The 15,769-nt window shown below is 40.5% G+C and overlaps 1 protein-coding gene across 1 annotated transcript in view; it reads right to left on the reverse strand.

The window, feature by feature from the left end:
- Positions 1 to 15,769, reverse strand: part of TBX4 (T-box transcription factor 4) — a 319,287-nt gene that overhangs the window by 239,382 nt on the left and 64,136 nt on the right. Inside the window, exon 3 of the mRNA XM_075334174.1 lies at positions 11,093 to 11,187. Within this exon, the coding sequence (XP_075190289.1) occupies positions 11,093 to 11,187 (95 nt within the window). The remainder of the gene's footprint in view (positions 1 to 11,092; positions 11,188 to 15,769) is intronic.

Genomic DNA, 15,769 nt, shown 5'->3' on the forward strand with positions numbered 1-15,769 from the left:
TTCTGTTAAATCACCACAGTATGAACGTGTTTCTACACGTTACATGCACACCAACTTATGCTGCTGCTCATTTCTTTGGTTTTGGATGAGAAATAAAGCCTACATTCTGTACAGTTATAAATTTGACTATGAATTAATAGAATTAACTTGGTATAAAAATAATAATACTGGGTAAGACTGCCACACAATATTAAATTTTGGTATGGAGAATTTATGAAAGTACATAGTATTAGATTCCAGAATAAGCTTACTAGTGAATTTTCTGATCCGTAAACCATGCTGGGGTGTGTGTTCTGGAATAAAATTCCTTTCTGTTAATTATTTCAGAGGTGGCTAACTTGTGGGGGCAATTGAGGACAAGCTAAATTTTGATAGGCAGTAATGGGAGAGGTATGCATATGGAACCTCTCTATTAGAAGTAGTTAAGAAATAACATCCTTACAAAGAGATTTAACTTTTTTTAAATCAAAAACACCTATGTAACCATTTCACCAGGATTATCTTTCACAAACTGAGGTAAGGCGATAACATCAACAGTATCTAAAAGGAAGATATTTAGTGCCCAATTCTTTAAGACTGGAATTGTGCCAAATTTGTTAGATGCACATTACAACTGTCATGTGCTGTGATGGGGTCCTTCTCTCATATCACACAATCAACAGAGCGAGAGATGAATGAACAATTCAAAGCATATTTATTCCATGCAATACAGAATGACCATCAAATAATCCTCCACACAAAGGGTGAAATAGTCCAGTAATGGCATACATGTCCCGGGGATGAGTCACAATCCTCCAGCAATCCTTTTCCAGGGAGATCGGGGTATGTCAGTCTCTCTGGGGTGTCAGCCTCTCCTCAGAGGATAAATCTTACTCCTTCTCTCTTCTCCTGCTCAGCTAGACTGAATCATTAATCCCTCAGGTAAGCAGAGAGTTTAGGTGGATTCCAGGCCCCCACCCCCACACCTAGGGCAGAAGCACTTCAAAGAGTTCTAACCCTCAGACAGGATAACAATACATCGAAAAGACAGATCACCACGCCCAAAACAAACACACAAAATGGTACATGACCCACAATATCCCACCATCACAACCCCCACCATCACATGTGAATCGTTTGTCCAGTATAAAATAATAAGATGATCTGTATTCTGAATGCTTTGTGTATTGCTTTTCCACATATACCTGACTGAAATGTTGAAGGAATGTATAAGCAAACAAACTATGTTTAGGGCTAAATGGATACTTTGAAAACTGGTTAGACTCATGAATAAGTAACATTCTTAAGTAGACTCTCGTCCACTCCCAGACACACCAGAATGACTTACTAAAGCAATGTTGCAGTACAGGAAAGACTATCCAAAATAAGGGAATTAGCTAGACCCAAGCTAATTGGTTGATTAAGATGCAAAGATGCAGGAAAACTGTATACTATACAGTGCTATACTAGTACTGTATACTATGCTATACTTGGAATACAAGGGCAGAAGAGCACTGTGCTTCTCTTGAATACGTCTCTGTGTGGTCATTATTCCTGATTCATATACATCTGCGCAGTTCTGATCTAGAATCCTTTTCCGAGACCCTGAGAGACCCAGAGGTCCCCCAACAACGTCAGTAGTGTGCTTCTGTCAACTATTGGCATACATTTTGGTAATTTTATTGGGCAAGCTTTACCACATCCTATCCTACCCGAGTGATTCTCACTTCAGCAAATCTGGCCAAAACTGCAGCAAAAATGTCAAAAGGTGCATCATCTTTAAGCAAATTCACTTTGTGCAGATATTAGCAATACTTCAAGATGTTTTATGCCAGAATTCTGTCAAACCACCTTGGTGAATCAGACACTTAAGATGTTGAAAGCCGATAGATGCAGCTTTTTCACTACTAGAGCATGGTTATAGCATATTTTTTCTGATGCTATGCCACAGCATATCAGACTCCCACCTACCTTGATAAGCTTCAAAAGAAACCTAAAGATCCACCTCTTCCGACAAGCCTACAACCTGCCATAACCCTCAGTGCGCTATAGCGCAGAATGACCATCTCTACCCTCACCTAATGTATCCTCACCCATCCCTTGTAGACTGTGAATTGTCGCGGGCAGGGTCCTCTCTCCTCCTGTACCAGTCTGTGCCTTGTTTTCATTATTGTACTTGTCCCTACTATGTATACCCCTTTTCACATGTAAAGAGCCATGGAATAAATGGTGCTATAATAATAAATAATGATAATGCTAATATTTAAAAAGCGTACTGTTAAAAGATGTGAGATCAAACTCTACTAAAATCTTTATTAGAATTTAATCGTTTATTTTTTTTTAATAATAATTGACATTTAGAAGATTCCTACAATGTGAGAAAACAGTTATTTGTTTTATTTAAAAAAAAGTATTAGAAAAAGATGTACAGAAAATGTAACAAATTCAACATAGTACCTGCCCGCCAATAAAGTTTGCAGCCTAACGTCCCTTTCAGTCACACATTTATAGTGGAGACACTTTATAAAATACTAATTAATAAACTATTTTTTTGGCGAATAGCCATGTATAAAGACAATGAGCAATGCCCATTCAGATTTTTGTATTAAAGACTGTTCTACAATTCCATCTATCAACATCATCTGTCAACCAAATTAACCAGCACATTTTTACATAAACATAAAGCCCATTCACAGGTGTTGTATTTCTATATGATAATGATGTTTCTGCAATCTCATTTGCAAAACCTCAGAAAGTAACATGTTAGAAATCCCCATGATTAAACATGGAAAACATTAAATGGACTAGTCCTCATTTGATTAAATAAATGTCAATAGCGGTGTCATAAGTGGAGTTATGAGTTTCCAGATCCAGGCTGGGGGCATTTGATATCTGCCAGCACCTGCACTATGTTCAGGTAATTGAAGCAGGTTACCTGATGAAGAGCAGACATAGAGGCTGTATACACAAAAATTTACAGGTAGGTTCATGGGCGCATACTTGTTAAATTTACGGACGTCAATGCTTTCACCTTGTGCAGCCATTCTGTCTGTACTGCATACAGTACAAGGTAAAATAGTTTTGCATAATCCAAGGATATATGCAGGATCAGGGAACATATTGGCATCTGTGAGTAAAATTGCAAAGAGGAGGAGCGCAATATCTCCCTGAATTAATGATATATCATATCCATGTGTGGTATGTATAGAATGCTTGAAGGATGTTCAATGAAATGAAGGCCAAATTGTTTCCCTAGCGGATTCTTGGAGGAAAATATGACGGAGAGCAGAAATGAGGGCCAACACTTAATTAGAATCGAATCAAGTGTGCCCTCTTACTTCTGCTTAGGGAACAATGAGGGATCTAGTGAAATCCTTTATAGAATTTCATCTATCAAATATCATTGTCAGACCCCAGAAGAAGCAACATATATTATAGATCTGTCCATATTTCCAACAGCATTCTCCTCCGCTAGTAGCAATCACGGATTCAATTCTTAAGACATATTCTGTAATTTATACCTTTTATTTTATACTATTTTTGCCTGTATATGTTTTTTTCATTTCATCTTTTGTAACCTTTTAAGCAGTGTACACTTTTTGTACATTAAATCTAAAATTGTATAAGTTTGTTCCTTCCTGCTCTAAACATGCCCACAAACCCTAAGAAAAGCAAGAAGAGTACCTATCAGGTGCTCAGGAAAGTTGCATAATGTGTCTGCTAGTGTGTAGATCATTGTTAGCTTTTTTTTATAGAGAAGTGGATGAATGAGGGGGGAAGAGCAATCCCCTTTTACGGTCGCAACGAAGGCAGGTGTGTTATGAACGAGTACTGTTTGTGACAAATTGATGGCAGTCGTAGTAGTGTTCTTGAGAAATTGGTGGCAGTGGTGGGATGTTCCTGGCAGAAATTAGATTTTTTTGCTTATCAGCAAATTATCTAGAAAATGATATACAGAGGTTTGAAAAAGTGTTTGCCCTCTTCTTGATTTCTTTTTCATTTACATGTTTATCCCACTTAAATCTTTCAGATCACCAAATAAATTTAGACAAAGATAACACATAAAAACACAAAAAAAAAATTGTTTAAAAGAACAGAGAGTCCTCAGTGGTTGATACCTTTTAATGGCTAACTGAAAAGATGGTAATAATTGCAAGCTTTCGAGACTACTCAGGTCTCTTCATCAGGCATGGTATAACACAAAATCTGAAGAGTCACGTATTTATACACAACAGGACTTAGAATAGTGCAGTAAAAAAAAAAAAAAAAAAAAAGAACAAGTTATATGAAACAGAACTATCTCTATGGCAGGGGGACAAGCTGTTCTAGCCATAAATACTGCTGCAGTTCAGTGTGAAAGTTTTATTGTCCTTTGATAAGGGTCTGGTCCAGGGCTGTGACACGCTCGGATGGTCAGAGGAGCACATCTTTTAACTGATGTAAAAAGACATGAATCCATGAGACACATTTGTCTCATGGATTCATGTCTTTTTACATCAGTTAAAAGATGTGCTCCTCTGACCATCCGAGCGTGTCACAGCCCTGGACCAGACCCTTATCAAAGGACAATAAAACTTTCACACTGAACTGCAGCAGTATTTATGGCTAGAACAGCTTGTCCCCCTGCCATAGAGATAGTTCTGTTTCATATAACTTGTTCTTTTTTTTTTTTTTTTTTTTTTACTGCACTATTCTAAGTCCTGTTGTGTATAAATACGTGACTCTTCAGATTTTGTGTTATACCATGCCTGATGAAGAGACCTGAGTAGTCTCGAAAGCTTGCAATTATTACCATCTTTTCAGTTAGCCATTAAAAGGTATCAACCACTGAGGACTCTCTGTTCTTTTAAACAATTTTTTTTTTCTCTACTGGCTAACACGGTACAAAGATATATTTTACTTACATAAAAACACAAAATTCAGTTTATACATGAAGGTCTTTATTATTATGGTAAAAATAAAGAAACCTACAGGGCCATATAAGAAAAAGTGATTGCCTACCTTATAACATAAATTAACTGTGATTTATCATTCTTTGGGAAGCTGAGTTAAATTTTCCAAGTAACACCCAAGCCTGATTACTGCCACACCTGTTCTTAATCAAGAAGTCACTTAAATAGGACCTGCCTGACAAAGTGAAGTAGACCAAAATATTCTCAAAAGCTAAACATTATGTCGCGATCCAAAGAAATTGAGGAACAAATGAGAAACAAAGTGATTGAGATATATCAGTCTGGAAAAGGTTATAAAGCCAATTCTAATGATTTGGGACTCCAGCGAACCACAGTGTTACGGTTGCTGTGGCTCTGGAGACTATGTCCAGATTTCTTGCTACTGCACATGTGCAAGCGCTGGAGACTAAGTCCTATCTTGGAGCCATTGCACATGTGCGGGTGACATCATCGCTGACACGAGGTCACATGTCTCTGACACCTTCTAAGCTGATTGGCCACTGGTCATGTGCTTGTGACATGTGGTCACATGTCTCTGACACCTTCTATGCCGATTGGCCGCTGGTCATGTGCTTGTGACGCTTTGCTCGGTGATAGGCCAGCGTGACGTCATTGCTGTCATTCTGGCAGCGGATTGGCTCTGGTGTCCTCCATCTTGGATGAGACACAGAGTCTATATAAGACCCTGACGCACGCCGCCCGGCGCTCAGTCCTCTTGGTTCATGCATGAGGGTAGACGCCCTGTGCACGTCCCTCTAGGCATCTCTCTGTCTATGTTAGGTGAGCACTACCGGAAGGGTAGCGTTCTTATACCTTACAGCTTCGGCTGCAGTCCGTATCCTTACCTCTTAGTGGAGCGGACATAGGCAGGTGCCTGAGGCACATGGTCCGGCTGGGCCTTGGGATTCTACTCGTAGGTGGACGTTGCCACTAGGGTAACGTTCCTTATACTGCGTCTGGCAGTTGTTCGTATCCTCGCACACTAGGGGAGCGAACAGAGGTAGGAGCTTTGTGCGGCTTATGCTGCTGTCCGTCTCTTTTGCACCACTAGAAGAGCGGACCTAGGCAGGTGCCATATCTAGTGGTTCGTGTCCTCGCACACTAGTGGAGCGAACGCAGGTAGGAGCTTTGTGCGGCTTACGCTGCTGTCCATCTCCTGGCACCACTAGAGGAACGGACCTAGGTAGGTGCCATTTCACACTCACTGCTTTTGTCTCTGTGATCTTTAACAGAGACCATTCCACACACCCTCCAAGTAATGGAGAAATTGCTTTATTTTCTAATTATATTCCTCTGTGAGTTTAACAGAGGTATTGCACTCTGCACTTGTGCTATCATTATTTACAGTGGCACACTTATATACCCCTTATCCTCTGCCATAGTCTGCAGCAGAGTCTTTGCACGGTGGACCCTGACTGTCTGACATTCCTTTAGGTTTTATTATCAGACAGCCCCCTGTAACACACAGTGAGAGCTATTTTCCACAAATTCCGAAAACATGGTACAGTGGGAACCTTCCCAGCAGTGGCTGGCACGGCAAAATTACCCCAAGAGTGCAGCAATGACTCATCAAAGAGTTCATAACAGACCCTAAAACAACATCCAAAGAACTGCAGGCCTCACTTGCCACAGATAAGGTCAGTATTCATGACTCCACCATAAGTAAGAGATTGGGCAAAAATAGCCTGCAGAATTCCAAGATGAAAGCCACTGCTGAGCAAAAAGAATATAAAGCCTAGTCTCAGTTTTGACAGAAAACATCTTGATGATCCCAAAGACCTTTGGGATAATACTCTGTGGACTAACAAGTGAAAAGTTGAAATTTTTGGAGGGAGTATGTCCCATTACATTTGGAATAGAAGTAACAAAGCATATAAAAAAAAGGAACATCATTTCAACAGTAAAATATGGTGATGGTAGTGTAATGGTCTGGGGCTCTTTTGCTGCTTCAGGACCTGGAAGACTTACTGTGATAAATGGAATCATGACCTCAAGCTGAAGCATACTTGGGTTATGCAGTAAGACAATGATCCAAAAACACACAAGCAGGTCCACCTCTAAATGGCTTAAAAAAAACAAAATTAAGACTTTGGTGTGGCATAATCAAGGTACTGACCTTGATTCAATTGAGATGCTTTTGCATGAGCTTAAAAAGGTGGTTCATACTTGGAAACCCTCCGATGTTTCTGAATTACAATAATTGTACAAAGAAGAGAGGACCAAAATTACTCAAGAGTGTTGTAAAAGACTCATTGCCAGTTATCGCAACACTCAATTGCAGTTGTTGCTGCTAAGGGTGGCCCAACCAGTTATTAAGTTTAGGGGCAATCACTTTTTCATAGGTTTGGATTTATTTTTCCCTCATTAATAAATACCTTAATTTATAAATACATTTTGTGTTTACCTGTGCTATCTTTGGCTAATATTTATATTTGTTTGGTGATCTGACACATTTAAGTGTGACAAACATGCAAAAGAATAAGTAATCAGAAAGGGGGCAAACACTTTTTCACACCACTGTAGATGACTGAAGTAGAAACGATTATGTTGAATATTTGCAACAAAACATTTTTGGGCTCTATGATCATGCCCCAATATCTTAGCAATTTCAAGAGTGCTGTATCACTCTGTAAGACTTTTAACAATTTTTGACTCTTCAGATTCACTTACATTTCTTTTTTTTGTTTTCAGGAAAACTACCATATTTTCGCTTTATAAGACGCACCTGATTATAAGACGCACCCCCAAAGTTGGTGAAGGAATAGAGAATTTTTTAATAAATGGGGTCCCTCTTATAATGCCAGTGTCCGTCTAACAAATAATATAGGGTATATGTCCCTCATAGCCCCCTCATCCTAAAATTAGCCCCCTTAATCTGGATATGGCCACCTTATATTAAACACGTCCCCCAGTGATGCCACATTTCCCCTATGGCTGGCACACATCCTCTATGGCTGGCACACGGCCCCTGTGGCTGGCACACAGGCCCACTCTGGCTGGCACACAGGCCCACTGTGGCTGGCATACAGGCCCACTGTGGCTGGCAGACAGGCCCACTGTGGCTGGCAGACAGGCCCACTGTGGCTGGCAGACAGGCCCACTCTGGCTGGCAGACAGGCCCACTCTGGCAGGCAGACAGACCCACTGTGGCAGGCAGACAGGCCCACTGTGGCAGGCAGACAGGCCCACTGTGGCAGGCAGACAGGCCCACTGTGGCAGGCAGACAGGCCCACTCTGGCAGGCAGACAGGCCCACTCTGGCAGGCAGACAGGCCCACTGTGGCAGGCAGACAGGCCCACTGTGGCAGGTAGACAGGCCCACTGTGGCAGCACACATCACCCTCTGTTGCATATCGCCCCCGTGTTGCTGCTTTTAGTAAAATAAACTCTTTCCTTACCTTCTGCAGCGCTGTCCTGTCTCGTGTGTCCCTCCTCGGGGTTGAGCTCCTCCTGTCTCCTGCACTTCCTACTTCCTGGTTCTAGTGCAGGTCATGTGAATGGGACAGCAGAGAGATATCTCTGCGTGCCTAATCACAGCAGCAGGAGGGAGACCGGGCAGACGCTGGAGGAGGTGAGTAAAGAGTTTATTACTTTACTATGGGCAGCAGCACGGGAGGCCATATTTAACACAGGGGGAGGGGGGATCCTGTGCGATCAAAGGTAAGCACAGGCAGATATAATATGCCCCGCTGCCCCAGCCCATCAGCGCGATGCAGTTTCAGCACCACGCTTCTGATGGACAGCGGCTGTGCATATTATCTGAGCGGGAGCAGGAGATAAAACGCTGCCGCTCCTAGCTTTCCCTGCCCCCAGCAGCCCCCAGCACCACTCCAGAGCTGCCCGTACCTCCACTGGACTCTGTATATATATATATACACCCTCTCTCCCGTATATTCGGATTATAAGATGCACCCCTTACTTTCCCCCAAAATTTGGGGGAACAAAAGTGCGTCTTATAAAGCGAAAAATACGGTAGATTTCTAGTAACGCTGCACACCGTGGTTTTGATATCGTTATAATATACTCTCCCCAAATACATATCACCTGATATGCTTCAAACCAATAAGCATTGGAGTTTGAAAATATGCATAAAAATGATGATATAATAAAAATACTCACTTTTTAATAATTCTGCAGACAGTGTATAGGCCCTGATGATTCTACATTGTCTTTGCACCTTGTTTGTATCTAGTTTTGTGTGCATTGTGCCTTTTGTTTGTACTCAATTCATTATTCTATTTGTGCCATTTTTTAGGTTTATTTTACGTGTGCTCATCTGTTGTTTGTTTATTTTCTGCTTTGTGGGCAAGGTTTATCAATATTTCAGTTGTTTTTGCCTGATTTATCAGATGCAAGATATTAAAAAGTTGCAAAATTTCACATAACTCACCCCTGTGTATTTTTTAGTATTTCAGTATTTTTTAGCAAAATTTTATTACATTTTGCGAAATGGGCAACTTTTGGCTCAAAAAAGTTGCAAAACAGTTCAAGACAGAAAAAAAAAGAGTATTATTCATTTTGCACCAAATTCATGAATGGTGTGGGACATTTTGAAGAATTTAGCAAAAAAGTTGGCAACTAACACCACGAGACAGGAAAGAAACGGACTTAAATCTAACAGGAAATTATGAATCAGGGGCTTGGGATACTGAATACATAATGACCTCAATTCATTATTTTATTTGTTCCTGTTTTGTCTAGTTTTTTGGTATTTTTTGCCTGTTTTTCATGTGCACCTAACTTTTCTTAAGTTTGCACCTTTCTAAAATCTGTTTTACACCTGTTCACTATTGTGAGTGGAGTGGGGGATATCCAGATATTTACGCCTGATTCATTAGTTGGGACTTTTTACAAAGCTACAAAATTTGTGCTCCAGTACCTATTGGAGTCATTTTTTTGCATGACGTAAAAAAAAATCCCTTTTTGTGACATTTTGCAAAGAAATTGACTTTATTGCTCAAACAGTAGCAAAAATGGTCTAATGAAAGGAAAATAAAGCTATCTTTTGACTTTCCACAAAATTTATGAACCGCATGCGCTATGTGGCACAATAAATGTCAGTGAATACCACAAGACATTAAAAAAAGGGTTAAAATATGCAAGTGGTTAATAGAGGTCGATCAATAAAACTCTTTCGATATATAGAGATGTGTGATTTTATAGTATTGGCTCCTCAAACGGATCTAGGAGCCTTGGGAGAAAGATAATAGTGAAAGTGCTGTCTCCTAGAGTATAGATGTAAGAAGAAAACAGCAGGGGCCAAGAAAGGTCTGTGCTACTATTTAGACCCCTTGCACACATCAGTTTTTTGCCATCAGTCACAATCCGTTTTCTCGACTAATTGACGGATTTGTCGCAGATTGTGGCAAAACTGATGTGACGGATCCATTTTTCAACGGATCCAACTAGCTGGGGGCTAAATAATACTTGGGAGCATGCTCAGTTTAAAAAAACAGAATCCGTCTCCGGATACTGTCATTTGTTGGATGATGATGGATCCTGCGCCCATAGGCTTCCATTCTACCAAACGACGGACAGTGACAGACCCGTTGCAGTCCGTTTTTTCGACATACACAAAAAACGTTACTGTGGACATCGTCTCCGGCCAACGGACAGACATTTTTCAACGGATCTGTTGAACGACGGATGAAACATGAGGCCATCCGTCGCTAATACAAGTCAATGAGAAAATAACGGATCCAGCAGCACCAGTCGCTGGATCTTTTGATTTTTTTTTTCAAAATTCGACGGATTGTGACTGATGGCAAAAAACTAATGTGTGAAAGGGGCCTTAGATGCAAAATCTGTTATATAATATTCTGTGAAAAATAATTATTGCATACCATTTAGCACTATGCTCATTTTTCTATGCAATGGGTGGCACATTTTAAAAGGAAAGAACTACTGTAGGAATTTCTACAAAGGGTGACTACTTAGAAGAGGATATTCAATGTACTTGCTATGTTTATGCAGATATTCAAAAACTGTTTTATTTGCAAAAATGAAACCTGCAATCAATATGTATCTTAAGTAAGATGTTCAGAAAAGTGCGTTCAAATTTTATACAAAATGTCACAGTTATAAAAAAAAACAATAAAATCTAAACATATGGAAAGTTCATCAGTATAAATCAGTAAGCTTAAATATCACAAAGGAACAGACCTGCCAGCTTTGGTTATAATCATTTCCGTGCCTGCTTCGTGAAACTTCTTCCAAAGCTCCTTTTCATGTAGATACACTTTAATATTTTCAATTGTCTAAAAAAAAATAATAATGTTATACTTTTAGCAAAAAGTTCTGTTCTATTTTTAACAATTATAATGTGATTTTAATTCCTTAGTGCTATTTGATTATAGCTCAGCCAAGAGCATGTCACTTTGTGCTCCAAGAAGGGATATACTGTATATGTCATGCTCATCACGTCTGTACTGGTCGGATCATCTGCAGGAGCCTGACTGATATACACAGCCAGGGTCCAGCAGCTATGGTTAGGACCAATGTTTTCACAGAGTCATGCAGTTTAACCCTTTATATACCTCTGTCAAGAAGGATAGCAGCACATAAGGCATCTGACAGCGGTAAAGTGATGTCTCTGCCAGCAGATTGGCATTCCAGCAGTGCGATTGGGTCGCCATTGCCGGTAGAGACATAAAAATTGTCTGCTGTGCATTATGGCTGATCAGTTTTTCCATGGTGGGGCATGATGGGTTGTCAGTCAGCATTGACAGTAAAGGTGGGGCTGTGTATTAGGGCGCTTTTCCATCTGCGATTTCCTGGTGCTAGTGAGGTTGGATTGCACTCGCACCAGTGTTAAACAATAAGACAGTTTCCTCTGTCCCGTTTTTTCTCCACACGAATCGGGCTCTCGGTGCAATTGCAGCATGGTGCGATTTGCACCGAGTCTCGGCTCACGTGTGTATAAAATCGCACTGCACTCGCATGTTATGCGACTGCAGTGCGGTGCAAGCAGAGACAGACAGCAGAGGAGATGGGGAGAAAGTGCTCCTTCCATCTTCTCCGCTCCTGTGATGCGATCGCAAGATCGCATCACAGTCGCATGACCCTCGGCTGACACCGCAGCAGAGGGTCATTAGCATATTGCTTCCCATGCTCCTGCATCGGAAGCCATACGCAAGTGGAAAAGCGCCCTTACTAATGTGATCATGAGATTGCATGTTAAAGTTCCTTTGAGCCATAATATATATTGGGGACAAAAGTTAAAAAAAATGTTTTAAAGTGCAAGATAAAAAAAATCTCAATCCAAAATCTGAGTTTTCCAATTAAAAAATGTTTTAATAAGGAAAAAAATAAATCTAATAGTCATCACATATTTGGTAGCCTGTACAGAACAGCATGCAATATATCATTAATAGTGATGAGGGAGTGTATTCAGCACTGGTCATTACTCAATTGAGTACCGGGTGCTCGTATAGTCGTGGAGCTTCGCTAAGTATTACGGGTGCGCAGATGTTTTGTCTGTGAAACAACTAACACGACACACAGGCTTGCTTCACAGCATGTTTGGAGTAGGCACTCCAGGGAAGCTATTCACAGTCTCTGAATGGCTCTCACTGGAGTAAAAGCAATGTTTTTGGATGTAATGTATCAAAAGAAAAAAACCCGCCCTGCCTCCCCCAGAAATGCTCTGTATATGGCCGGCTGTATGTGGGTGGAGAGACGAACTGGCCAATCATTGACTTCCATTATACTCGATACTTGAGTTGAGCCCTTTCAGAGGATCTGACATGCTCGACTCAAGGACAGAGCACCCAAGCATTTTAGTGCTCACACATCTCTAATCATTATATATCCTGCACTATCATTGTCACAAAAACTTAGTTTATTTATTATTTTATTTATTTACTAATTAGTAAGAACTATGTTAAAATGTACGTATTTGTTCATTTTGCCTCACAAAAAAAGTTAACAAAAAATTGTATGTATTAGAAAATGGTACCAATAAATACCACAGCTTGTCACTCAAAAAACAAATCTTGAGGGTATGTGCCCATGAGTAGGCTTCCAAGTATTCTTGAAGCAGCGTAAAATTCTCTTGCAGAGACACTAGTGACACTAAAACGCCCTGTCCATGCACATGATCAAGATTACTGACACATTATATTTTCGCTGTGTTCTCCCACTCAGGAGTCAGGACACTAGTCTCTCCGCAAGAATAAATTGACATGTTGCAGCTTGGAAACCCACCCCTTCCTCGCAGGTCAGTTTACACAGCATTAAAAAGAAGCATCATGGGCATGGGATTTCTATAAATCCCGTCCACTGTGCTTGTACTGTACAATGTAGCGTTTTGGAAGCACCAAAGATACGCTGTATCCAAAATGCTGCTAACACTGATCGTGGGAATGGGCCCTCTTCCAGCTCAGTAAATGATAAAAAATAAGAGTAATGGCTCTATGAACATTATTAGAGAGATGAGCTAAACCATTGAAGTTTGGGTTCTGTGGGCCCAAATGGACTTTAGAAAAAGCTCAGTTCGCCTCCTGGACTTGACCTGAACGCCATTGTAAGTTTCTAATTGGACAGTTTGGCTTTCCACCCACACACAGCCTGCCATAAACAGAACACTTTCGGGAGAGGGAGAGGTTTTTTGTACACACTACATCCAACAATGCATTACCCCCAGTGCATGTCATTCAGACACTGCAAGTGGTTCACATTGGGCTGTGCAACGAGCATACCTGAGCACAACGATGCTTTGTCAAGTGGTTTGCCAATGAAAAGCACCCAAACACAGAAGTCGAACACTAATTTCCAAGTAAAGTTCATGTTCAGTTTTGACCCTGAAATTTACTGTTTGGGTTTGCTCATCTTTAAACATGATGTAAAAAAAGATTTTGTGGTGCGAGAGTAGTTAAGTATGGCAAAATACCCCAAAAAGAGCAATTCTGCATTTTTTATTTACAGTGTTGATTTTTACCTTGAAAATGACCTGGCTATATTCATTCTATATTCATTCATTCATTCATTCTATTCATTCTACAGGTCAGTATGATTATGGTGATACTAAACACACATAATTATTTGTTTTATTTAAGGGGTGAAAAACATTCAGAAATTTGTAAAAAATAAAATAAATTTTTGTGGAGAGAAGAACTGGCCAATCATTGATTTCCAATACTCTCGATACTTGGGAATTTTCAGAGCATCTGACCTGCTCGATTTGAGGACCAAGCACCCAAGCATTTTAATGCTCGTCCATCTGAATTGTAAAGCGCTGCGGAATATGTTGGCGCTATAGAAATAAAGATTAATATTATTATTATATTATCTCTAACCATTATGTATCTTATGTGAAAAAAAAATTCAGAAATTTGTTAAAAAAACCAAAACTTTGCTTGTGTTCCCATTGTCCGATAGCCGTAATTTTTTAACCCTTTTCATTTTCGGGATAGGAAGCTGTGTGAGGGCTTGTGTTTTGCAGCCTGAGGGAATGTGATCATTTATATAATTTTGGGGTAGCTAGGATGTTTTGATCATCTGTTATTACATTTATTTGCAGAGTTGTGGTGGTTGAAATTCTGCAATTCTTGTTACGCTGTTTACTGATTGGATGAATTTATTTTATATTTTGATAGATTACAATTTAACAAACTCAGCGATACCAAATATGTGCATTTTTTATTTTTCAGTTATGGGGTAAAATGGTGGGGTCATTTGAACTTTTATATTTTACTTATCATAGCCACCATCTGCCAGGAAAAAGGTGAGCTTAACTCCACCACTACAGAGTTGTTGTTTCAGAGCAAGTGTGCTTTAATTGTAAATCTTCTGCCCCCGTCATATAATCACCATCTGGCGGCTTCATCATTTTTCGGCACTGCTCTGGTCCCTAGACGTCATCTTTTGCCTGTAACTTCTGACTGGCCACAAGTCATAAGTTACATCATAAGGTCTCAGTGCAACTCTATGATAGGTAAAATGAGGCCAGAAAGAGGATAGAGTTGTACTGAGTTGTGACCTCCAGTGTGCTCAATGAAACACAGGTCACAAATCACAGAAGACTAACCGGAGCAAGATTGGAAAAAGATGAAGACAGTTGCACCAGTATAAGATAGGGGCAGGGGACTTACATTTAAAGCACAACTCCAGCAGAGCAATAAAGAAAAATTCTGGAGAGGTTATTTTTTTATTGTTATTAATATTATTATAGTGGCATTTACTCCATGGCGCTGTACTTGTGAGCAGGGTTATACATTACAGGGACAAGTACAGTAATTATGAACAATACAAGGCACAGACTTGTACAGGAGGAGAGAGGACCCTGCCCGCGAGGATTCACAGTCTACAAGGGATAGGCGAGGGTAGAGATGGTCGTGCGGTGCTATATCAGACTGAGGGTTGCTGCAGGTTCTAGGCTTGTAGGAAGAGCTAGGTCTTTAGGCTCCTTTTAAAGCTCACTAAGGTAGGCAAAAGTCTGATATGCTGGGGCAGAGCATTCCAGAGTATGAGGGTGTGAGGTAAATCCGGAGATATGACGATAAATCATGACATTCAAGTCATGTCAGGAAGCCCTCTCCTGGTGTCACTACCCCCTTCCCTTCACACAACTGGTTTAGCAACAAATCCATGGCCATGTCCTGTGATATGGAAATTAGGTGGCTTTAGGACAATGGATACAGGATGACTCCCTGCCGTCACCCTGTAGTAGGAGCTGCTAGCTAGTTAGCAAGGCTATGGAAATAGCCAGACAGAACGACTCCAGTAAAAAATGGTTCATATCTCGCAAGCCATATCTCCGATAAATATGGCAACCATAACAATGGTGTCTCCGCATGTGGACGATGCTGGCACACCCTTTTTATGGAAGTAGGACATTGG

Source organism: Anomaloglossus baeobatrachus, chromosome 2, assembly GCF_048569485.1.
Source record: "Anomaloglossus baeobatrachus isolate aAnoBae1 chromosome 2, aAnoBae1.hap1, whole genome shotgun sequence".
Taxonomy (NCBI): domain Eukaryota; kingdom Metazoa; phylum Chordata; class Amphibia; order Anura; family Aromobatidae; genus Anomaloglossus; species Anomaloglossus baeobatrachus.